Here is a 23,937-nt window from a genome sequence, read left to right as displayed (position 1 = left end):
TCTTGCACCTGCTCCAGCACCTGCACCTGCTCCAGCACCTGCACCTGCTCCAGCACCTGTGCCTGCTCCTGCACCTGTTCCTGCTTCTGTACCTGCACCTGGTCTTGCACCTGCTCCTGCACCTGCTCCTGTTCCTCTCCTGCACTTGCACTTGCTCTTTCCCCTGTTCCTGCTCCTGATCCAGTTCCTGCACCTGCTCCTGCTCCTGCTCCTGCTCCAGCTGCAGGCCTGGGCTCTGGCGCCAGCCCCACCTTGGGAGCCTTCCACCTGCGCGCACATTCAGAGCACGTTGTACCTCCCTTGCTCCTGCCCTCGCTGAGTGTCAGCCAGAGAGATCAGTCCTTGAGAAGCCCTGCGTGAGTTTCGTGGGGGGAAACCCTTGTAAACATTCACAGAAAAGATGCTGGAGTCTGCCGCAGTCACCATGGGTGAAATGGAACCTTAGTTTCCAGATAGCAGCCCAACCTAGAGAACCACAGAAATGCTGGGTTCCCACCCCGAGAAGGGCACTACCAGGAGCTCAAAGACAGGTGGAGTCCCCTTGGGTTTTGGGCAGAGAGAAGAAAAGGCTGAGCCCCTGTGTCCTGAGTGTCTTTCCCTACCTGGGGGTCCCAGGCCCTGCACTGGGGGCCGCGCGGGTCCTCTGTCCATCCCCTAACTCAGCAAACATGGCCATTGGCGGTCCTGACGAGCTTGGGACTGTCCCAGGCACTGGGGGCCTAGGGGGAGGGAACCCAGATGTGGCCTGGCCACAGTGGCCAGTGTAGCAGGTTGCGGGGGGGGGGGGAGTGCGTTCCTTTTGCTGCAGAGCATGGGGCTGGGGGAGAGCGGGCGAGGCCCCAGGTCCCACGCCAGGGAAGAGCGTAGTCAACATTCGAGCCACGGTCTGACCCCAAGACCTTCTGTTTTGTTTTGCCATATTGCCTCCTGTTTGTAATGCACAAATACACACGAAGATACTTGGTAAAGCGTGGGGGCGCAATGCTAGTTTAGTGGCGACTTGAGGACTTGCTGTCACCACACAGAAAGCCGAGGTGGGAAGGTGGCCCACGCCCCTGCCCACCCCCCAACCGGCCTTGAGGCTGTGCTGCCTCCTGCCCCGTGGAGAGCAGCCATCCTCTGCCCTTGTCTGGTCCTGGCTTCTCAACACAGCACACATGAGGACTAGGTCGGCCTAGAGAGGGCTGGTGTGTGTGTGCGTGCACGCACGCGCGTGTGTGTGTACATGTGCACATACGTGCAGCCTTGATCCAGGTTTGGGATAGTATTATTCCATAGTCTTTGCTTTGTCTCTAAACACTCCATCATCCTTTACTGCCCGAAGGAAAGACAAAATCCCTCCCTGCCTGCCTGCGGCGCACATGGTGACAAGCATAGTCGGACCCCACCGAGGCTTTCGTCCAACGCTGGGGAAAGTAGAATGTGACAAAGGGCGAAACCAAACCCCCAAGACGGGGAGGTGCACAGTGTGAGACTATAAAGTAGACACTTGAACAACATAAAGACCGCTAATAAATATTTTATATAAAACTTTTTACTTGTGTTCAGTGTTAAATGCTTCAAGGTCAACATGATTTGCTTAACTCTTACTGGGCAAAATGGGCCTTTAGTTTGCATTTTGGATGTATTTGCTGTACGTCTAATGAGAGTTCCGCGTTATTACTTAGTGTCCTGGTCTGACACCCCCCGATTGTACAATCGCCTTCCTTTCTGGGACACCTTCCTGTGCTACGAGGGACTGTCTTCGAGGTTTGCGCTTTCCCTCTCCCCACCCGCTCCTTCCTGCCTTGCTAACGTTGGTCACAACCTTGGAAATTGCCAAGACCCTCATGTGCTGAGGCTGGAGCCTTCTTTTCCTGTCCCTTCTGCCTTACAGGGGGCTCGGGGGACATGGGCACTGGCAGTGACTCCTCAGAGGGATGGGACATCCCTCGCTCATAGTTCTCAGGCTCCTGGAAACCCTCTTCTCTGGCCTGGTCTCTGCAGAGACGGCTGTGATGGGGGAAAACATGTCCTCCTGAGGTTGGGCTCCCAGAGTGGACACGAGCAGGACCTCGAAGGATCCTGGTGTTCTGAGCTGCCTCAGCTCCGTGGACCCAGGACTTCCAAGGACAGTGGTGCTTGGGGCATGGCCTTCAAACTCGTCTGCAAAACTGGAGGGCATCCCGCGTGTGGAACCCGCTCGAAACGGTGCCGTGTGCCCACCGGCTCCCTCTGCTTCTCCTTCCGCACCTGCCCCTGCAGACCGGCCAGCCGGCCTGTGGTCCAGCTGCCTTTTACGCCAGGGTCCTTCTGGGTCACTGTCCATGACCTTTCGTGTCAGGGAGATGCCTCTGGGATGATCGGCCTCCGCAGAGCCCGTACCCGGAGGCTCCTGGGGGGCCGGCAGCAGCCAGAGCTGGGGACCAAACCCCAGTGCGGTAGCAAGCCCGGCTCAGCCTCTTGCTAACACCCAAGCCTCCGGGGCAGGAAGGCGGGTGAAGGTGACCCTCAAACCCTCTGCTGGGATAGTGGGGTCTCCCACAACCACCGCACCTTCCTCCCATTAGTTTTTCTCGTCTTTGTACAAACAGAAGGGTTTAGCCTTAGCCCAAGTTTGTCTGTTACCTCTGAACACGCCAACTTGGAATCATTCCTCCAACAGTCGCTTCTGTGGCCTCGTCACGAGCACACGGAGGCCCACTGAGGAAGACCGCTCCGCGTTTTTATAGAGCCGGTCTGTACCCATTGTGCTCAGAGCCCCTAATGCCTCCCTGGTCCCCAAAATAGTCCCCGGGCATCCAAAAGGAGGACACGGTGGTGCAGCCTAGGTACACAGAGCGAAGGAGTGCCCCGGGTGGGGGCACAGTGTAGGGGCTTTCCGGGGCGGTAAGACCATTGTGAGACTGAAGAGGAGGGAGCAGGGGCATAAGAGTGTCCTTGTTTGATCGCGAGCCCGGGTGGGGGGGAGCTCGCGGCTGTGTCTGGGCTCTCATTTCTGAGGCTGCAGGGAAGGGGAGGCGGAGCCCGCCTGGGGACCCCTCCACAGCTGGAGGGCTGGGCTTACCCGGATCTGCCCCTCCTTCCCGGGAGACACCCCAAGACCCCACAACCACCGGGCTCACAGCCCAAGGCAAGGACACAGCCACAGGCACATGAGCGTTTCTCCCTGGGCTCGTGGTTTCAGCCCCCACGCAGCAATCAAATTTGGGGAACAGCACGTGCCCCAAGTCACATCAATAAGAAGGAGCAAAACCCAAAATTACTACATTCGGCTCAGATTTTCCCAGCAGAGCAGCTCCTCTCTCTCTTCCTCTGGGAGCATCTGCGTAAACAGAAGAGGGAATCCTGCTGATCGCCTTTGGGGGCCTTTGGCCCACACTTTCCACGTGCATGGGAACGTGGCCCTGGTTTTGCGCACAGTTAAATGGTTTTCCTTCCATTCACCGTATGCCTCCTGCCGGGACCTCTGCACGCAGGAGCCGCTCCCACGTGCCACGGGGCAGGGCGAGCGGGGTGAGGTGCTGAGGCCCAGCGGGTGGGCGTCCGACCCTGGGCCCGGTGGTCGAGGCCCCCAGACCAGTTTCCCAGGAAGGAGGCTGTAGCAGGTCCTCGCTACCTACGCCCGACACAGGGGCACTGTTTACCACCCACCTTCCCTGCCCAGAACGCTGGCCTGACAGCACACCCTCGCCCAGCCCTGAGCTAGTACGGCGGCTTCCAGAAGCAGTGCTTGCCCGTTTCTGCAGCACAGGTTACCCAGACGACCTCCCCTCCCGGGGGGCCTTGAAGGTGCCCTCTCCTGCTGGGCAAACCCGTTAGGCCTGAGGGAGAGGTGAGTCGTGGGGAACACGGGGTCAAGGTTGAGAGCCCTATAGTCACAGGTTCCTGGAGATCCCAGGCGGCAACCTGAGCTGGGTCTTAGTTTTCCTGGAAGTATTTTGATGGTCATGGTAGCTCTTTTGTTCTAGTTTTACATTAAAAAAAAAAAAAAAATAGTTCTGTCATTATGTACCCCAAAGTTCTCATTCCTGTGATGTTTGGAATACAGGCTGCCTGAGTTGAATCATAAATATCTCATTAAATCCCCAGCCAATTAAAAATGATGGCCAGGGTCTTATCATCCAAATTACTAACAAAATGGACCACCAGAGGAAGGGTTTCCGTTTTTAGAGTCTCATGATCCCTGTAGAGGAGGGTGAAATGTAATGTGTTGAAGACGTTACTCTCTGTAACCAACCCCTTCCCCTCATTTGTCTGTATCTCCCTTGTAGACAGATGGTCGGAGAGCCGCCTGGGGGGAACTGTGGCCTTTTACTAGATGAACCGCTACTTTGTGTCATCCCTTGGTTATTCCAAAGCAAGAGTCAATGCAAGTAACATTTTCAATCAACCTGCAAACGCGGGCACACACCTGTGTATCTGTCTAAGCTGTGACCGTATGATCCCCGCTGTTTAGAACCCTGGATGGACGAATTTACAGCGATCTTGCCTTGTTCCTTAGCGAATACCATCGCTTGCACTCGCCAGAGGTTTGCACTGTTGTAGAGAGACGCCACATGTATACACATATATATTTAAAAATAACGTCTGCTCTCTGTCGGGCGGCTGTTCATCGGTCATTCTGCTCCTCCGGAGCAGAGACCCGAGCGGAGCCTAGAATGGGAGCTTTGTAACTGCACCTTACAGGCCGAGATCCTGCTGTACATATTTCTGTAGTTATCTCCTTAGAAGATTTGTATGTGCATTTTTTGCAGAACTTGAACTTTGTTTTCTGAAATTAGATGCCACTTATGAAAATGGGACAACAAGCCAATAAAGCATTGTTATTTTCAGACTTCTGCTTCTCTCTCCTTGCTTTCCACAACGCCAGCCCTCACACGCGCCAGGAGAACTTGGCCTGGGGACTGGGGGAGACTCACTTTTTTTTTTTTTTTTAACATTTTACTTATTTATTTATTTAAGAGAGAGCGAGCAGGCCGTGGGAGGGGCCGAGCGAGAGGGAGAGAGATAATCCAAAGCAGACTCTGAGCTGAGTGCAGAGCCCGACCTGGGGCTCGATCCCAGGACCCTGAGACCACAACCTGAGCTGAAACCAAGAGGGGTGTTTAACCCACTACACCCCCCGGAAACCTCGGGCTTAATGGAGCAGTTCCTTGGGTCAGCGTTGTAACAGATTTGGATGAAGTTGGGAAGAGAAGAGTGACGGGGTGCTGTGCCAGCCCGCACCTGTTTGTGGGAGCACAGGGTCAAGTGCATTTTCACGGACTATCTCATTTGAACGCTCTCCCAGGGTGGGGGGAGGCAGAGAGCTGCAGCCCCCCCCCCCCCCGCCCCGTGTCACAGGTGAGGAAGTGAGGCTCAGAGGTTACACCACTTGCCCGAGGCACTGGTGGAAGCTGAATTCCGAGGGCGATGGTCTAGGCAGGGCCCTTGGCTCCTTCATCACCCTCCCGCCATGGGAAGACCCTGTGGCACTGAGAGCTGAGGAGGAGAACCCATCGGGTCACAGCTAAGGGGAAGCCTATCCCCCATGACCAGAGAAACTTCTTCCAGGTGCTTTGCTGAGGGGCAAGATGACGGGTGAGTATCCCCCGGAGTCAGCTCTGGGGGCTCTCTGCTCTGGGGACCCCGTATAGGTCAGCACTGGGGTTCAGGCTGGGTCTGGGTGCAGGTTTCACTCTGGGATCATCGCCTGGGCATGGCTGTGATGGGGAGAACCGGGCTATCTTCGCAGATGTGCGCGCAGGGACGCAGAGAGCAAAGCCACGGTCCTGGGACTCAGCACTTCCCGTCCCTTCTTCCTGCCCAAGCTTCTCCGTCCCCAGACGTCGTGTTCTGCTCCCAAACCGCTCGCCACCTTCCCCCAGTGGAATCCCCCTTCCTTCCACACTTTTTCCCGATTTATCTTTATTAGAATCTTCAAGTTACAAAAATTCTCCGTGTTCATTTTAACTAGTAATACGGAAGGCCCCCAGCCCATCCCGGGCGCGCCCAGTGAGGTTCCCAGAGTCGACAGCGACCAGCCGTTTGTTTACTTGTCCTCCCCTGGTCGCTCGCAGAGACACAGACGCGGCGTCCCCAGCCCTTGCCTTTCCTCGCACGGTGTCGCAGACGGCGCTCCAGACCGGAGTGGACAGCAACAGCCGGGTGGCACACCGTCGTGGGAATGTTCCAGAATCCCTGCAGCCGTCTGCCTTCTGATAGACACTGCGGCTGTTTCTACAATAACCACCAGGCTTCAAAACAAATCTGAAGGGATGCCTGGGTGGCTCAGTTGGTTGAGCAGCTGCCTTCGGCTCAGGTCATGATCCCAGCGTCCTGGGATCGAGTCCCACATCGGGCTCCTTGCTTGGCGGGGAGCCTGCTTCTCCCTCTGACTCTGCCTGCCTCTCTGTCTGCCTGTGCTTGCTCTCGCTTCTCTCTCTATGACAAATTAAAAAAAAAAATACTGAAAAAAAAAAAAACAAATCTGAAAATCTGGAAAGCATCTTAAACTGACATCCTCACCACTGACGATTTGAATCCCAGAAGCCTTTCTGGAAACGCAAGTGGAAGGAAATCCAAAAAGTGAAACGGGCGCCTAGAGACGGTGGGGACCTGCAGCCCCCCTGTGTGTCCCCTCACTCCCACGGTGCCCCTGAGGGAGCTTTTAGGACAGTCCCACGTGGTTGACACTCTGTCACCTGGGCATGGTGACTCTTGGGGCCTATAGGTGTGCGGGGGGACAGGAAACCCTCACAAAGCTGCCAGGCCTCGTTCGTGATGCTGTCAGGGAAGATTAGCCTCGTCAGGGAAGACAGTCCTACCCCATCGACGGGAGCTAATCTTTGCTGATCGCCGTGACCTTGGCAGTCCAAGTCCGTGTTCCTGTTAACCTCATCCTCCAGAGAGACACGACGTAAGAAATAGAGGTCAAACCTCATGGCGGGTCACCGCTCTTGACGGACCAGCTGACGTCCCCCCCCCCCCGCCCGGCTCCTTCCTTCCTGCCGCGCAAGCCACCAGGTGCCTGGGTCGCTCTGCGCCGAGCTGCTCCACTTGGGAGCCGCTAATCGGGCCACAAGGAGGCGTGCCGGCAGCCTAGCCTGCGGGCGCGGTGACCTCAGAACTTGACTCGTTTGTCCTGATCCCCTCATCCGGTGGCCATCTTTGACAGCAGGTGGCAGGAGGAGAGAGCATCTCTGCACGTCCCGAGACAGGAAGTTCCTGGGGGCAGGTGAGAACTAGGACCAAAGCCAGGGGAGGGCAGGGGTGGGTGTCCTCTAGTGGGCACTGGGGCTGTGCACCGCCGGCCACGGGGCTGTGGAGGACAGAGCCCTAGGGAGGCAGGTCTGTGGGATGGAGGAGAAGGGGGGAGGCACCTGGGCCCCACAAAACCGAGAAAGGCTGGAGCATCCAGGCCAGCAGGGGCAAAGGCCGCTTCCAGGTGAGAAGTGGCTAATAATTCTCGTGCCCCGAGCTACAGTAGGTAGAGGTGGGTCTGACACCCAGAAGGGGGCCACACCCCTCAGAGGCCATCTGGTAGGACCAATGGCTTTGAAGACAAGATGAGCCAGCCCGGGATGGGGCCCGTGGTAAAGTCTCAGAGGGCAGCTCCATTCTTGGAGCAGAAAGTCAGGAAATCAACAGAGAGAGATACAATCACAGTTGGGTTTGTAGACATATGATGGAAGGAGAGAGAGCTCATTTAATAGGAAGTGCACCCGCTAAAGTGTGCAACTCACCGCTTTCCAGCGTCCTCACAGAATCCTGCAGCTGCTACCACGCTCTGGTTCCAGAAGATTCTCGTCAGCCCCAGAAGGAGCCCATCACCAGTCACTCCCCCGCACCTGCTTCCTCCCAGCCCCGCGCAGCCACTAACTGACTTCCTGTCCCCTGGATGTACCTGTTCTGGGCCCATCGTGCGGGTGTGATCACGCACACGTCGCCTTCACTTGGCAGAAAGCACAGGTGAGTAGCACACGACGTACGAGAAGCTTCGCTCCAGCTCAGAAATGTGGAGACACTCCGTGCCCCAGAAGGGTTATGGCCCTCCGAAGTGTGCCGGCTCGGAGCTCCCAGGTGTCCCCGAGTCTGCCTCTTGCTGTCACAGCCACCAAACGCCCTCTGATGCCCATAGCCGTGGTCCCCCGTTTGCCGATGGGGACATGGAAGATGGGGGGATGTCTGACTCTTTCCAGAACGTGACCGCGGAAGACCAGAGGTCCGAGGGGAGAATTTCCAGCCTCTGCCACCCAGGACCCTGAAGGGCCTCAGAGCACACACACAGCGCGGGAGAATTTTCTGGGACAGTCGCTGTGCCACAGGCCACCCACCTTCCTCTCTGGAAAGTTTCAGGATTTTTAGACCAGAGCGGTGAATTCCGGTGACCGGCCAACATATTCTGGGACGCTACAGACCCACGCAGCCCACGCAGGAGGAACTACTGCCAAATAAGAAGGTTAAAGGCACACTCTTTTTTTATGTTAGATTTATTTTATTCTTTCTAAAAATTATTTATTTATTTTTTAAAATTTCTTTTCAGTGTAACAGAATTCATTGTTGATGCACCACACTCAGTGCTCCATAATACCCACCACCAGGCTCCCCCAACCGCGCGTCCCCGTCCCCTCCAAACCCCTCAGTTTGTTTCTCAGAGTCCACAGTCTCGCATGGCTCATCTCCCCTCCAGTTTCCCTCAACTCCCTTCTCCTCTCTAACTTCCCATGTCCTCCATGCTATTTGTTATGCTCCACAAGTAAGTGAAACCATATGATCATTGACTCTCTCTGCTTGACTGATTTCACTCAGCATCATCTCCTCCAGTCCCGTCCATGTTGCTACAAAAGTTGGGTATTCATCCTTTCTGATGGAGGCATCATACTCCATAGTGTATATGGACCACATCTTCCTTATCCATTCGTCTGTTGAAGGGCATCTTGGTTCTTTCCACAGTTTGGCGACCGTGGCCATTGCTGCTATAAACATTGGGGTACAGATGGCCCTTCTTTTCGCTCCATCTGTATCTTTGGGGTAAATATCCGGTAGTGCAATTGCAGGGTCATAGGGAAGTTCTATTTTTAATTTCTTGAGGAATCTCCACACTGTTCTCCAAAGAGGCTGCACCAACTTGCATTCCCACCGACAGTGTAGAAGGGTCCCTAAAGGCTCACTCTTACTGCCCCGCTGGACTGAAGGGTGGGGGAGCGCACGTACACGCGACAGGAAGTAATAATCAGGTTTAGTGGCCACAGTGTGTGTGTGAGGAGGCGGAGAGCCTAGCACTTATGTCCCCTTCCCACCAGCAGCAAGGGAGTCTGGCTTTCCCCTGGGCAAGACAAAGTTCTCGTTCTGCGGGTTCTGGAAGGTTCTACACATGTGTACCATGTCCAAGTTGTTGAGGCAGGTGTTCAATCTCAAAATGAGCCCTGGGTCCTATGGAACCCAATTCATTATGCCACTCACCCAGAGCCTCTGCTGGGCGACCAGCAGGTGGCGGTGTAATGGGCGCCCTTTGGGGCCCTCTGGGGGTGGCTGCGGCCAGGGTGCCCGAGAGGGCCAAGAGCTGCCGCGGCGGCCCCACAGAAGCTTCCAGAACGTCCCGGCATTGACCCTCAGCAAGGCTGTGTCCTTGAGTAAATTTCTCTCCACTTCCTCATTGGTAAAGAGTAAATATGTGATTTCCCACAGCAGTTTGAGTAAAAGGGAAGAGAGGTCTCCAGTCCACGCTACAGCCCGTCCTAGCCCCCAGTTTTAACACTGGTTAGCGCTTTCTTGGGTGCTCCATTGACAACGGCAGTCCCCAGCCAAGAACATTGCTTAAAAATCCCAAGGAAGACCTGCCCCCCGGGAGACCCCCAGCCAGTCCTGCAGGACTCAGGGAAAGAACTGGGCTCTGGGGGCCTTGGGGCTCCTGGCAAGCAAGTCGTTAGAAGTAATTGCTCAGACTTAGTTTGTGTGTTTCAGCGTCGTAGGTTCTCTTTTTTATTAACATAGAATGTATCATTTGCTTCAGGGGTGCAGGTCTGTGAATCATCAGGCTTACACAGTTCACAGCGCTCACCATAGCACGGACCGTCCCCAGGGCCCATCACCAGCCCCCCTGTCCCTCCTACCCCCTCCCCTCCAGCAGCCCTGTTTGTTTCCTGAGATTAAGAGTCTCTTATGGTTTGTCTCCCGCCCTGGTTTCGTTTTTTGTTTCATTTTCCCCTCTTTCCCTTACGATCCTCTGTCTTGTTTCTCAGATTCCTCATATCAGGGAGATCATGTGATCATTGTCTTTCTCTGATTGACTTACTTCGCTCAGCATGATACGCTCTAGTTCCAGCCACATCGTCGCAAATGGGAAGATTTCGTTTCTTTTGATGGCTGCATAGTATTCCAGTGTGTGCATACACCACATCTTCTTGATCCACTGATCGGTGGATGGACATCCAGGCTCTCTCCACAGTCTGGCTGTTGTGGACGTTGCTGCTATAAACATTCGGGTGCACGTGCCCCTTCGGATCACGACATTTGTGTCTTTAGGGTACAGCGTTGTGTTTTTAAACCCAGCAGATCACTGTGGGACCTTTGCACGAGGTTGAGACCCAGGAACGAGGTAATCTCTCCCCGACGCCCTGCGCCTGCTGCGGCTGGGAGCACGAAGCAGAGCAGCACAGCGCACCTGGGCAGGCCCGTCACCCGACCACGCTCTTCCACGGGGGCTGCATGCCCTGGGTGGCACGTGGGAAGAACGGCCCATTGGGGTCACCAACACCACCCCCAGGCTGGCAACAACCCCCAACTCCGCCGCAGACAGGGGGCTCCCCTGGGAAACGCATCCCTCCCCAGGCGCCCCCTCCTGCCCCAGGGCGGGGTGGGGGGGCCTTCGCACGGATCCCGAGGAATGAGACGCAGCTGCAGGCTTCGGGCAGACGCAGGAAATGTGCAGCAAACACGTGATTCTTCCTCACGCAAAAATCCCTTGTGCAAAACAGTGACTTGGTGTTTCTCTGTTGCTGAACTTAGAGCCTCCATCCAGGCACATGTGGGTAAATCCAGTCTGGGGTCTCCTGCCTCATGTGCTGGGGGCTTGTGGGTTTCCTGGCTTCTAACAGGGGGCAGGGTCCTGCTTGGCCTGCCCTGGGGGCACTTCTCAGTGCGTCCAGGTGGCTGGGGTGGGTGGCCGGACTTCTGAAAGCTTCCTCCAAACATGGGTTCTTGTCCCCCCAGCTTCCCCTGGGCTAGTGCACGCCTGGGGGGGGGGGTCCCAGACACTTGGGGGCCCTCCTGCAGGTTCACAGAGCTGCCTCTAGCTCTCTCTGGTGGGACGCAAAGCAGCCGCGTGGCCATGGCTGCTCACTGACTTGAGGGCACTGGGGTCTCCGGCTCTCTCGCTCCTTCCCCCAGAGGATCCCCCCGACCCAGTGTCCTGACCATGAGCTGAGGACGACTCCCCTCCTCTGCTCTGAGAGCTTGGAGCTGCTGGGATGAGGGGGTGGGTTCTGCAGACCCTGGAACCCGCCAGATTCTGGGCTCCTGTCCCCTCTCTGCTGAGTGACCTTGGACTCCTGACCTCACGCTCTGTGCCTCCACTTGCTTCCTTGTAATCCACACCTCGGCAGGGCTGCTGGGGGGCCCCGCGATGTAAGGTGCGTGAAACAGGACAGCCCCGCAGCCGTGAGCCTTCCTTAGAGGAGCCGGAACTGCCCCTTTATCGCGTGCGGGGGGCAGGGCAGCCAGGGCTCCCCCAGACCCTCCTCTCTTCTAGTCCAGTCTCCCCCCAGCACGGAGCACCTCTCTGGGGGGGGATGGGGGGCACAGACCACACCCGGGGTTCAGCTCATCCACAGGAAAAGGAGAATGAGAAAGAACTCTGACGTGTTGGCAAAGATGTTTTCCCTTACTTGATGGAGACCGGAGGTCGGTCTGTAAGGGCGGCAGTGAGGGGGGGGTGACTCCCCGCTGCAGGGATCCTGGTCTTTGACGCACAGGTCAGGTCGGAGCCAGGATTTCAGGAAGCGGAACTGGTCCTTCGGCGCCTGGGTGGTGTCAGTGGGGAGAGAGGGAGGGCGGGGAGGAAGGGGCCAGGCAGCCCTTGTTCACAAGGGAGGGGCCCCGGGGCTCTCGGGCTCTGGCCAGCTCCATCCCAGCCTCGCAGGGGCGCAGACCCGACTACAGACCCGACCTTCCCAGGTGCCTGCCTCGGGGTCCCCCAGCACTGTGCCTTGGGTGCGGCCAGGCTCGCCAGGGTGGGGGCGCCTGACACCAGGCTTTACCCCCTGAGCCTCGACAGCTGCTGGGATCCTGGGGGAAAATGGATTGTTCCAGAAAGTGGGAGCAGAGCCCCTGAATGGGAAGTAAGGGTGCAGAACGCTGGGGCAGGTGGGAGCCCAGGTCTTGTCATCCCCGCTTCTGTGGGCCGCTGACTGTCCCCCACCTGACCTGGGTAGGAGGGGGGGGGCTCTCGGGAGGTGGCCCTAGGGGAACAGAGGACACATCTGTCAGCCTTTAGGATTTTTTTAAAATTCAAAATCTGAGATTCAGGTTTAAGATGGAAAGGATGGGAACAAACAGGCCAGGGAGGCAGGGGTCTCCGGGGGTTGCCCGGCTTGGGGGTACCAGGCAAGAAGAGGCGGGAGCCCTCACCGGGCGACGAGGCTCATCCCCGCAGAGCCCACCTCCTCATTCACAAGACCCCTTTGGATCTCCTGAAAGGAAGTCATCTCAATGATTTTACGCTTAGTGACATGCCTACACACAACGTAAGATCACTGCGCATATCGCCCTACAAAATGGGAGAAGTACTAGGAGAGGGACGGTGGCTCGAGGGACACCTCATGTTTCTGTGTGCCCGCCCCCCGCATGGCGGCCGGGGGGAAGGTGTCAGAGGTGCGGGCGCGCGCCCCTGCACAGAACCCCACACCCCCCGTCCCCCAGCGAGAGCACCACCTAGGAAATCAGGGAGCCCCAGGCCGAGAACCACTGGCCAAGTCCACGTGTCCCTGGGCCCCCATCACCCCACCAGGCCTTCAGCCCAGTCCTGGCGACGCCCACCTGCCGAAGACCGCAGGAACACACGAGCCTTCCAGGGACACCACGCACGCTGGGCATCTCGGTAAGACGGTGTTAGCGAGGAAAGATTCGATAGGACTTGGGCGTGTGCTATGTGACTTGGCTCAGGACTGGGGGCTGGCAGGAGGCAGAGGGAGCTGAGAGACTGGGTATCCCAGTAAATCCTTGTCGGGCCAGCCAGCGGTGGGGGGCTGGTGGTCGCTGGGGTCCAGACCTGGTCAGCGGGTGGGGGCCTGGCTGGGGCTGGGGTGTCTCCATGGGGGTCCGCAGCCTGGCGGGTTGCAGGTGGTCTGTGAACTCGTCTGTGAGCTTAGCACAGCCCCCCATGGGCTCGGGACAGGGCTAGGCTGAGGCCCGACACTGAAAGGGAAATCCTGAATCCGAGCCATCAAGGTAAAAGGTATTTCACTGGACTAATTTTGTAAAGTGGCCTGGCAGGGTCCCCCGATCGTCTGATCCCCCAGAGGCTTTAAGGGGACACGTGAGACAGGGTTTTGCTTGCTCCTTTGGTTTTGATGCAGGCTGGAGAAGAGTTGTGACCTTGGGGCCGAGGTCAGCATCCGCACCTTGGACTTGGCCATCCCCTCCTTCCCGACAGCCCACGTGCTTTCGCGGTTGGGCGTCTGCCCCCTGCAGAGGGAGCTGCCTGGTGTCTCTGCCCAGCCGGCCCGTGTCTGGGCCGGGACCCACCCTGACGACTGAGGCCTCAGAAGCTCCCAGACGACTGTAGCATCCACAGTCCCTCCTTGAAGATGTTGTGATGCTATTGGCTTGGGGGGGGGCGGGTTAGCATTCATGCTGCCCGGGACCCCCAGGGAGCAGGGAGCAGACAGTCCGAACACGACCCGTGTGAAGATCCCCCGTGCCCCCTGGGGGAACCACAGAGAGAAGTTTGGGGAGAGAACTTTGAGCTCCAGGATGAGATGATTGAGACCCCCAGCCCCCCAGATGATTCTCCTAAGCTGGGGGGTCCCTGGAAGGAGGCCCCTGTGCCGGAGAGAAGGTTGTTTCTGCGTCTGAGTCTGACCTGGGCTCTCCGCAAGTTACCCGGGAAGACGCTCTCAAAACTAGAATGCACAAGGAGGGACGGAAGACTTCCCCGGGGGGGTGGGGGTGGGGGGCAGGACCGCCCCCCCGTGGTGGTGTCTGGGCTGTGATGGGGCAGGGGCCTCCGATCCAGCCCGCGAGTGGGGCGGCAGGTGGCAAGCGCGGTGGCTGTGAGGGGTGATGGCTGCATCCAAGAAGGGGGGGGCGCGGAGGCCTGGGGACCCTCGTGCCTCCGTGGGGCCGGGGGCTGTCCCTGTCCCTGGCCAGGCCTCGGCGCTCTCCTCACTCCGTAGATGCGTGACCATGCCTGGAAGCCGCGCGTCCCCAAGGGCCTGTGTGGTCACCAGGCTGCAAGCCCGGCAGGCGGCACGCAGGGGACGCAGCCGCTCTTTGCACCCCTACCCCAAGCGAGCCCCCCCGGGACGTCGGCCGTCGGCCCGTGGGGCAGTGACTCCTCAGCTGGCAGTCATGGGCCCAGGTCCAGGTCCGCGGTGCCCAGGGCTGCGGAACTCGCGCTGAGAGCCCCGGGGGGTGAGGCAGCCCCACAGAGGCTCGGCACCGTGTGCGCATCTCACCCATGGAGCGGGTCGGGGGCGCCGCGGCTCAGGACTGGGGGCTGGCAGGAGGCAGAGGGAGCTGAGAGACTGGGTGGCGTCCCCTCGCTGGTGGGAGGGCGTGGGGAGCGCCGGTGTGACGACGGGCTCGGGGGGGACAGCGCTGCGTCAGTCGGGGTCCTGCTCTCCCATGGCAGCTCGAGGGACCCGTCTGCCCACCTAGTGACGGGAGCAAACTCGCCTCCCCGCCCCCCACGGGACAGCGAGAGCCAAAGCTGACCTAGCGGGGACATTCTCGAAGCCTTGTTGTAACCGAGGAAGGGACGGGGGGAGGAAGGGGGCCCCAGCCGCAGGCTCTGGGTGGACGCTGTCCTCCAGGGCACAGGCCAACAGGCAGTCCCGGGGCCGGTGGGGAGCATGGAGGGAGGGGCGTCCGGCTCGGCGCCGAGACTCGGCAGAGGGAGGCGGAGACATGCGGGCTGTCCCCATGGATGGGGCTGTGAGGCCGAGGCCGCGAGCCGGGCCGTGGGGGAAGGAGCCACGGGCCGAGCAAGGAGGAGCAGGATGACCTCCAGACCCTCAGCTCAGATCCAGCCTGGCCTCCGAGGCTGGCCTCCGAGGCTGGCCTCCGAGGCTGGGCTCCGAGGCTGGGCTCCGAGGCTGGGCTGGGTGTGTAAGGAGAGACGGACCCAAAGGCCCAAGGAGGGGTCCGTCCCGGAGAGCACCGCTCTGGGCTGCACCTGCTGCGTGGCCCGAGATGTTTCCAGAAAGGGTCGCTCCCTAAGCCCAGCAGGTGGCGTGGCTGGGCGTGAGAGGGAACACACGGGGCTTGGGATCCGGAGGCCCGGACGTCCTGTCGTGGCCCCTCGGAGCAGCCCTCATTGCACGGGATCTTTCAAGTGTTTTTCCTTCTCGTCCTTATCTGTAAGGCCAGGGTAACGAAACCTCACCTGCGGGGACATTGTCAGCTCGGCGGACCTGGCCCCAAGACAAAGCCTGTCGCTCTGATGGGAGCTGCTGGTGTAGGACGGTGTCTCAGACCAAGAGACCCCATTTCTGTGAGCTGCAGCCCTCCCTGACGGCTGTTCGGCAGGAAGGAGCACGCGGGGCATCGCATCTCTGGGCGTAAGAGGGTGTGGGTGGCAGAAACAGCTTGTGGGACACCCGGCCTGAGCGGAGGGACACCCGGGGGCCCCCTGCGACGTCGGAGCGGAGCCACGTGTCCTAGAAAGTCAGGGATGGAAGGAATCGCCCTGCATCGCGGGGCCGTGAGGACTTCCCGAGGACCCGAGACAGAGCCCTCACGGGGAGACCAGCGCCCTTCCTCACAGCGCTGCGTCCGGGTCACCCTTGACTTACAAATAAACAGCAAACGTGCAGCGGTAAGACGGCTTTCGTGCTTTGCTCTCTTCACGAAGGAAGACATTAATCACCTTGGTGTCTTTTTTTTTTTTTAACTGACATTTGAAATGTCTTTTCTGAATTTGCGCCACGTGGTGGCCACTGAGAAGGGGGCTGGTCCTCCCTGCCGTGTCGGGCCGGGCTAAGAGCTCATGCGGACTTTCCACCCCTGGGAGGGGAGGGCTGGGAGGCCCTGGGCTGGAGGCGCTCACCCCCCCCCCATCCCCGCAGCCCCCAACCGGCAGACCCCGAGAGAGGAGAGCCGCTGGCGAAATAAGACACAGGAGCGTTGAGTCTCGAGTCTCGAGTCGCGGGAACGAGGAACGGCCCTCATGCTGAGCACGGGATCTTTATTCGTTAAAGGCGTCAGGCGCCAGGCGCTAGCTTTCCGTGGAAGGGCTTGCCGCGAGCCGGGTAGGAGAAAAGCAGGGAGCAGGGAGCGGCCGGCAGAGGACCCAGGCCGGGGCCCCGAGGTGGGGAGTCTTATCCCAGCGTGTCCGGGGCCACTGCACATTGCTTCAAAATCGGCATTCTGGAAACAAAGCAGAGGCATTGCGTCCCCACGACCAGCCTTGGCCTCACCCACCAGGTGCCAGGCTTCTCAAGGTCAAGACAGGCTCTAAGGTCAGTGCCTCGTGCTGGGTTCTCCCCAAGTCACTGGGAAAGTGTTGCGTGTCTGACCTTGTGGAGAATAGAACCCACCAGAACCTAGGGGGTCGGGCTGGTGGATGGGCCTCAGCGGGGTCCGCTGTCAGCAGCCAAAGGAGAAGGTGCGGCCCCCTCCCCGCCCCTCCATTGAGGAGCCCCAAAGAACGGGGACAGCCAGCAAAGAGGCCGTGGCCGACTCCCTCCTGCTCCCAAAGCCTTATCTGGGCCTCTGCCTGGATGTGCCGGGAGGGGCCAGGAGGCTCGGGGCGGTGGGCGGGGCCCCAGGCCGGGGGAGTTGGCATCAGCTGGAAGGCGGCCCTAGTCCCTCATCACCGGGGCACAAAGGGCGTGGGCTGGTTCCAGGAAGGCACCTGTGTCCTTCCTAGAAGATGACCTGGCCTCTGGACTGCCAGGTGGCTTCCGAAAGACCTCACGCCCCGGATGTGGGGCTGGACGGACAGAGCCAGGGCCGCACACCCCCCCGCCCCCGCCCCCGCCCCCGCCCCCGCCCCCGCGTGGGCAACACCTGCTTGCGGCTGACACCCCGGGGTGGCTGTCCTCACCCTACTGCACTGCTGAGGAAGGATGGGGGCCCTCCGGGAGGAGGCGGGCTGGAGGAAGATGGGGGGTGCAGAGAGGCACCGGGCTCAGTGCCGGGGCCGCCACTGTGTCCCACCAGGAGCACGTCACGAGCGACGGTGCTTTGTTTGCTGAATGTGGCTTCAAGCACCGGCCCTGCTTCCCTAACCTGAGCATTTTCCACTCCTCTCCAGGCCAGTTTTTAGACCGGCTCCCTGTACACACGCGGTGCTTTGACTTTGAACTCCTTTTCCCAGACAATGGCTTTGAGAATCGGCACAAACCCCTTAGCAAAGGGACAGCAGGGGACAGCCTCCGGCCCCTGACGTCCCTGGGCGCAACTCCTCTGACGGACTCAGCTGACGGACAGCCACGGTGCCGAGGGTCCTGCTGGGGTGTGCATGGCCTCCGGGGACCCAGGAAGGATGCTGTGCGCGCGGGACGGCTTACCTGTGTCCTGCAGAGGCTTGAAGCACCAGGGCACTCCGTGGATGCTGGAGTCGAAGCAGCAGCCCCGATTGGTGCACTGCTCGGAGCTGATCTCGGGGTAGCCGCAGTCCACCCTGTCCTTGGCCGGCACCTCACACAGGTTCGTCGCTGTCCCAGAGAGCACCCGGTCAGCGCCGGAGGCTGGCTGACCCCGGTGGGTCCGCTGACCTCTGCTGGCCAGCGCACAGCCTCCCCCGCTTCCCAGCTCAGAGCACGTGACCCCCACCCTCACCCCAACGCCTGCTTGAGGAGGTCACTCTTCCCGTGTTGCCCACGGGAGCTCTGGCCTCTGCCGGGGGCCCCTGGCACTGTGCACCCCCAGTGTCCCATCAGGGGTCCATGGGCAGGAACCAGGGACCCTCTGGGGGTCACCGAACCCACAAATGAAGTTCCCCTTCACTGTTTCATCTCTGCCTCCTTAAACACACCGTTTTAAGACACACACTCAGAACAGAAAACCACAGCGTGTGCTGTTCTCCCTCCTTCCCGCGGCTCCCTGTCCCCCAGCTGCTGCTGTGCCCCGTCGTCCCAGCACAGCCTTCTGGCCGCAACACTTGCTTTTGAAGCCTACGTTGTCTCAAGTGCTGCGGTGTTTCCCTCGTCACCTAACGGGATTTTCCTTAGGAAAACAGAAACCACAGGGAACCCCGACGTCCTCTCCTGCCCCTGCCACTCGCTAAGTCCTCGCTCCAGGGGTTCCCGAACCTCCCTAGTGCCGGGATCCCAGATTCGCCGTGGCGTGGGGGCCCCGTCCCGGGCTGCAGGATGTGCCAAGCCGTCCGGGGGACTCCGGCGGGCACCCTGCCTGGGAACCCCAGGCCGCCTTTGGCACCTGATAAGAGCCGCACCCTAATTTCTTCGAACGAGGGTGGATGGGACAGCCACACCCCCTCCAGCAGGTGCAGGGCCAGGGCTAAGTGGAAATGGGCCATTTGTGCTGAAAATACTCTGGAAGAGACCGGGTTCATCAGGCTCTCTGTTTGGTAAATGTGCCGACACGGTGCGCCAAGACCTTTCTGGTAATTCAGAAACCCGTGCCAAGAAGGCGATGGGGTGAGAAGGGTCGGCCACAGCCGCCAGCCAGGCCAGGCAGACCTGGGCTCTAACCTGCTTCTGGCACCACCTGGGAAGGTCGCCTGCAGTCACTGACTAACTTTCAGAGCCTCTGTTTCCTTATCTGTAAAATGGGAACAGCGAGACCCAGTTTGCTGGGCTACTGGGAGGAACCGTGTGCGTCTGGTAAATGGCCATTACTAAGTAACGTGGGGGTCTGGTCACCTTCCTCAAGCCTCCCCACGGCCCCCCGAGCCTGGATCTTGGGTCTCTTCTTATCCTACTCCATTCCCTGTCTGCGACCAGCGCCCTCCTGCCTACGGCGTGGGGAGGAAGTCAGAGCAGTACTCACACAGGCCCTCGTACGCCGCTGCCCTGTTGGAGGACCCCAGGACCAGGACCACCACCAGCAGCCAGAGCGCTCTGGCCTCCATGGTCACAGGCAGGCGGGCTCTGGGGACCCGTCTACTCGGAGAACCTGCCGTGACAGCCGAGAAGATGCATTTATACCCCCGTGTTTGCACAGGCACTCTGGCTTCTGTTTGCTTGGGGACGGCCCTCCCCTCTGGCTCCGACCACACCTACTTTCCCTGCACAGGACTGAAAAGCCCCCAGCGGCTCGTCCTCCTGAAGGGGAACGGGGCAGCCTGACGCCACCGCCGCGGTAGCACGTCAGCCAGCGGGGAGGCCAGACTCCAGTCTCCAGATTAATGCTCCTCTCCAGGGGCAGGGCTGTTCGTCCCAGGCTTGCCTGGCCTGGGGCAGAGGACAGAGGCTCGGCGTGGGGCTGGCTGGCAGCCAGAAACCCAGCCAGGATCAGTCTAGAAGGCTCCCTCCTTAGTGAACACAGAGCCCAGAATCCCTGACGGCCTTGGGGACTGAAACTGCGGGTCCCCCCCGCGGGTGAGGCCTGCTGTGCGCACAGACCTCCTTCCTCCCTCGTAATTCTTCAAAATCCTGCCCTTTCTGTTTGTATTGTCAATGGCAAGACTTCTTTTCGTCATTAAGTACACTTTCATAAATGTATTCCATAAACTTATTCCATATTTTAACAAAACTGAGGGTAATAAATTGCAATATTTTGATAAAAAGAGAAGACACGCAGTAGGTTTTTGAAGATCAGACAACCCAAAAAAGCCCTCTCCTGCCCAGAGATGCGTGTGGGATGTGCATTTAACACTTTCTTAGGTATCTTTCCAGAAACGTTCTCTCTAGATCTAAGCACGTTTTTAACTCAAATGAGAACTCACTAGACATCTTTACTTAGCTTGCTTTTTTTTTTTCTTTCTCAATGAAGGTTGTATCCTGGACATGACTTTATAACAGCCTGTCAGCGACGTGGGGATAGTTACGCCCATCGTCCAGGCGAATCAACTAAGGCTCACAATGCAGGGTGCCTGTCAGGGTCTCCTCTCGTGGGTCTGGCAGAGCGGGGATCCTGGGAGCTGTGTAGGACCCAGAAGCAGGTGCACCCGTCTGGTCACCTCAGCCCCCCATGGAGCTGCAGGGCTGGAGAGGTCCTAACCCCCTGCAGATTGTCCACAAAGCTGTCTCCACCCACCGACTGAGGGGGTCTGCCTGCACACGCGTTGGCAAGGAGGGTTGGGTCCCACCTGTGACCGCCCAGCCCTCACCCTCGGGGAACCCACCCCAGGCGACCCTCACCCTCTGCTTTGCTCCCCGCTTCCAAGACAAGTGCAGGCTGGAGACAGGAATGTCTGTGTTGTTTCCCAGGCTTTGCTTTGCTCCCAGAAGGAGAGCGTGTCTCCAAGCTAACAGACGGCACAAGTTCTGTTACGAAAAGGTCATCGTAGAGAAAGTCCCTGGGAACCATTCCTGGACAGACTCTGCCTTCCCAGCCCCCACACTGTCCTCAGGCCCGGCCGGGTTGCGGGGCTGAGCCAGGCTCCAGGAAAGTGCAAATGCCCCGGAATCGGGGCTGCTGGAGGTCCCTGGTTTCCACCTGGCCTCTCCTGGGGAGCTGCCCCCGGCCCACCCAGCCTGGGCAGGCCTTTCCGATGAACGCCGGCGAAGCCAGCACCCAGCGCCACCGCCATGGGGGAAACCGCCAGTTCTTTGGCTTCGGTTTAACTCAGCAGATGTCAGCGGAGCCCGGGGTTCTCGCTGAGGTGACAGATCCCTGCCCTTGAAGAGTCCCCCATGAGGAGGCCGGTTCATTTTGGGATTCTGATGGGAAGCTGAGAGGTTTGGCCCGAGGCCCTTGACCACCCATGCCTCAGTTTCCCCGCCTGTCCCAGAGCGCCTTACTCACAGGGCTGTACGAGCAGGTAATGCAGAGCTGCGTCAGGCATCTGCCGGGGGTGGCCAGCAGCGGTGGCCAGAGAGGGTCGAGAGCCCTGGGTCTGGTAGGGCCACCGTGGTTTGGTGTCCACGGCAGAAGAGTGGGGGCTGCCGGCCGGAGACAGCACGGATTCTCAGAGGACAGCGGGCTTGAGCTGGCCCCAGGGACTACAGCGCTGGGTAAACGTTTGTGGGGGCTGGGGGTTGTCCTGTGCGTTCCTCCTCTCTGTCCTGCTGAAGGATGGGGCCCAAGGAGCCCCCCTGCCTTCCGGAGCTCACGGGCCTGTGGCCTCCCCCAGCCTCCAGCTCCTCTGGGCGGCGCAGGGGGGACGTTCATCTTCCAGGAATGAAAGAAAACTAGGGCAGGAGCTGCAGCCCCAGGACTGGCCCCAGCCCTACCCTGACAAGGGGCTGCCCTCGTGCCCAGAATCTAGGGTGAGCGCGCTCTGGCCCCTGCTGGGGGTCCTCTCCTTCCTCTGCCGCCGTCTCCCTGGCCACGTGTCTGGACTGTCCTGGGATCCCTCCCCTGCGATTTTCGCTGCCCCGGGCTTTGTGTGCCGGTGTCCCAGGGAAGGGGAGGTTCTCCCAGATGGCTGTGAGCAGTGGGCGGTCTGGCCCCGAGTGCTGGGGCAGCAAACTCCCCCCTGCAGAGGGCATGGCCGTTGGCGCGTATATGCCACAAGCAGGGACTGAGCGTGGATCAAGGGCGGGACGCTACTATGGGACCCTAAGGATGCCGGGAAGAGCCCAGGGGCCAGCTAGGACACGTGGACAGTGGTGGAGTGGTAAGGGCCGGCGGGACGCCGGCCAACAGGCTTCTTGTTGGGAGTAGGAGTTCACAGACGGGTGAGGGTCTGCGTGTGTCCCAGGAGGGCACGGCTGACTCAGCCAAACACAAGAGTCGACATGGCCTATGCGGGCTTAGAGATGCCGAGTCTCCTCTCACTGTCACTCTGGGGTCTTCAAGCCGGCAGAGAGCCGGATGGGGAAATACAGAGTCAGGTTAATCGGTGCACCTGGGCCAGCCCTGGGCTCACACCCCCCGGCATTATTGACCGTCCGTCAGACGCTCTGCAGCTGCCCTGGGTGTGGGCCCCTCGCTCTCTGCTCTGCGCAGAATTTCCTCCTGCTTCCTGGAGAGGGGCTTTCAGAGCCTTCCTGGAGGCTCCTGTCCTTGGCAAGGGTTTGCGCTGAGGACCACTGGGGGAGGGTAGATCTGTGCCGATGAGTCCCCCACCTGATCTGGGGGAGGACAGAGGGTGAGTCAGAACAGAGGCCATGACGGACATGGAGCGTGTGTCTCCCGCCCCCTGACAAATACTGGGCCAGTGTCTGTCCTACTATATCCGGGGGCATGCGACAGCCCCTGGGTGTTCTGGAGAAACCAGTGTCTAGCCCGGAGCCTACTGCAGTGGTTTCAGCCACAGGAGGGCTAACCCCAGAGCTCCTCGGAGTCTGGGGCTGTTGCATCAGCCCAGCTGCTATTACAACAAGGAAAGTTTCCCAGGAATAAGGGAGCCGATGACCAGGACACCGAGAGAGATAAGTCAGAACTAAACAGAACTGACAGCCGGGGAGCAGATGTGCCTGGGGGCACCAGGCCCCGCACGGGCAGCCCTGCCTTTCAGACCCGGATGGGCCTTTCTGGTGCAGCTGGACCAGCTCCAGGAGGAAGCCCCGGCTCTGGCAGTTGCCCTGACACAGAAGGCGGAGACACCCCCGACGTGCACCTGTCGCTTGCCAGCCCTTGGCGCGGCCCCGAGCCGTGTCCCAGGAGGACAGCCAGGAAAGGCGGAAGAGGGCCCTCCGCCAGCCACAGCGCTCGTCCCTGTGAAGCCAGCCTTTGTCACCGAGCGACTTCCCAGGGGTGCGGGAATGGACAGTGTCCTCCCCAAAGTCGTTGTCTTTCCTGAAACCGCTGAGCATGGTTTATTTGGAATTGGGCTGCAGCAAGCGTGATTATTTAAATAAAGATGAGGTTGGACTGGAGTGCGGTGGCCCATAATCCAATTTGAATGTCCCTGTAGTGTCCCTGTAGTGTCCCTATAGGGACAGAAATGCAGAGACACGGGGAGACAGCATGTGACAATGGAGGCCTGGGCTGGGGTGACGCACAGAGGGCCAAGGAACACCACGGACTGCCTGGGTCAGGGGGTACTGGAGAGAGGAGGGACCCTCCCCCGGCGTCCCGGGAGGGGTGCAGCTTACACCCCGTTCATTTCAGACTTCTGGCCCCCAGACTGCGAGGGAAGAGGTCTCGCTGCTGGGACCACCTAGTTCAATGGCCTTTGCTCCCCTCAAGGGACCTCTAGCTCTGGGACTGACCTTCGTTCGCATCTTCTCGCAAGGGGGAGGAAAGCACAGAGTCAGAGGCCTGGAGGGCCTGGAGGGCTTGTGTCCCGGGACCCACCTTCCCTTTCCCACCCCGACTGGGCTTTCCGGGACCTCCGCCTAGGGCTCGGTGCCCCTGCACCTGGGACCCTGTCCACCCTGCCGGCCCCAGCCCCGGGCTTCCACCCCGTCCTGGGCCTGTCTTTGTCCTCCCTGGTCACCTTCGATCTCTGGTCTCTACAGATCGCTGGCCATAGGTGATCAATCACCAGTGTTTGTGGAAGCCTCTCCTGCCGTCCCACACCTCACCCAGATAATCCTCAAGGAGCACTTTGTTCTTACTTCCTTGTCTCAGGGGAGGCTGAGACAACACAGGCCGGTGGGCACTTGTGAGACTCCCACATCCTGGTCGAAGCTGGGCCAGGCTCCAACCCCCGGCGCCAGGGGAGGCCCCTTCCGGAGGGGACTGTGTCATGAGTTGTCTAAACTGGGACACTTTTCAGAGCCTACAGGAGGG

General features: G+C 59.6%; 1 protein-coding gene across 1 annotated transcript; it reads right to left on the bottom strand.

Moving 5' to 3' along the window:
• Positions 1-16,352: 16,352 nt before the first annotated feature.
• TFF3 (trefoil factor 3) lies at positions 16,353-19,302 on the bottom strand. The gene is made up of 3 exons (XM_004762208.3): positions 19,141-19,302; positions 17,697-17,843; positions 16,353-16,551 (listed from the first exon to the last, which is right to left on the bottom strand). The coding sequence occupies exons 1-3, from the start codon at positions 19,220-19,222 to the stop codon at positions 16,538-16,540; spliced, it is 243 nt and encodes an 80-aa protein (XP_004762265.1). The 5' UTR covers positions 19,223-19,302; the 3' UTR covers positions 16,353-16,537.
• Positions 19,303-23,937: the final 4,635 nt, after the last annotated feature.

Source organism: Mustela putorius, unplaced genomic scaffold, assembly GCF_011764305.1.
Source record: "Mustela putorius furo isolate JIRA1106 unplaced genomic scaffold, ASM1176430v1.1 tig00000765_pilon_pilon_pilon, whole genome shotgun sequence".
NCBI classification, from domain to species: domain Eukaryota; kingdom Metazoa; phylum Chordata; class Mammalia; order Carnivora; family Mustelidae; genus Mustela; species Mustela putorius.
Note: the sequence above shows the minus strand (reverse complement) of the source record. Positions and strands in the feature narration are given on the sequence as shown.

Bases quoted from the DNA above. Each gene is read 5' to 3' on its own strand.
- TFF3 (XM_004762208.3), bottom strand. From the start codon at position 19,222: ATGGAGGCCAGAGCGCTCTGGCTGCTGGTGGTGGTCCTGGTCCTGGGG. The intron at 17,844-19,140 runs GTGAGTACTGCT...TCTCTGGGACAG, and splicing joins AGCGGCGTACGAGGGCCTGT to CGACGAACCTGTGTGAGGTG.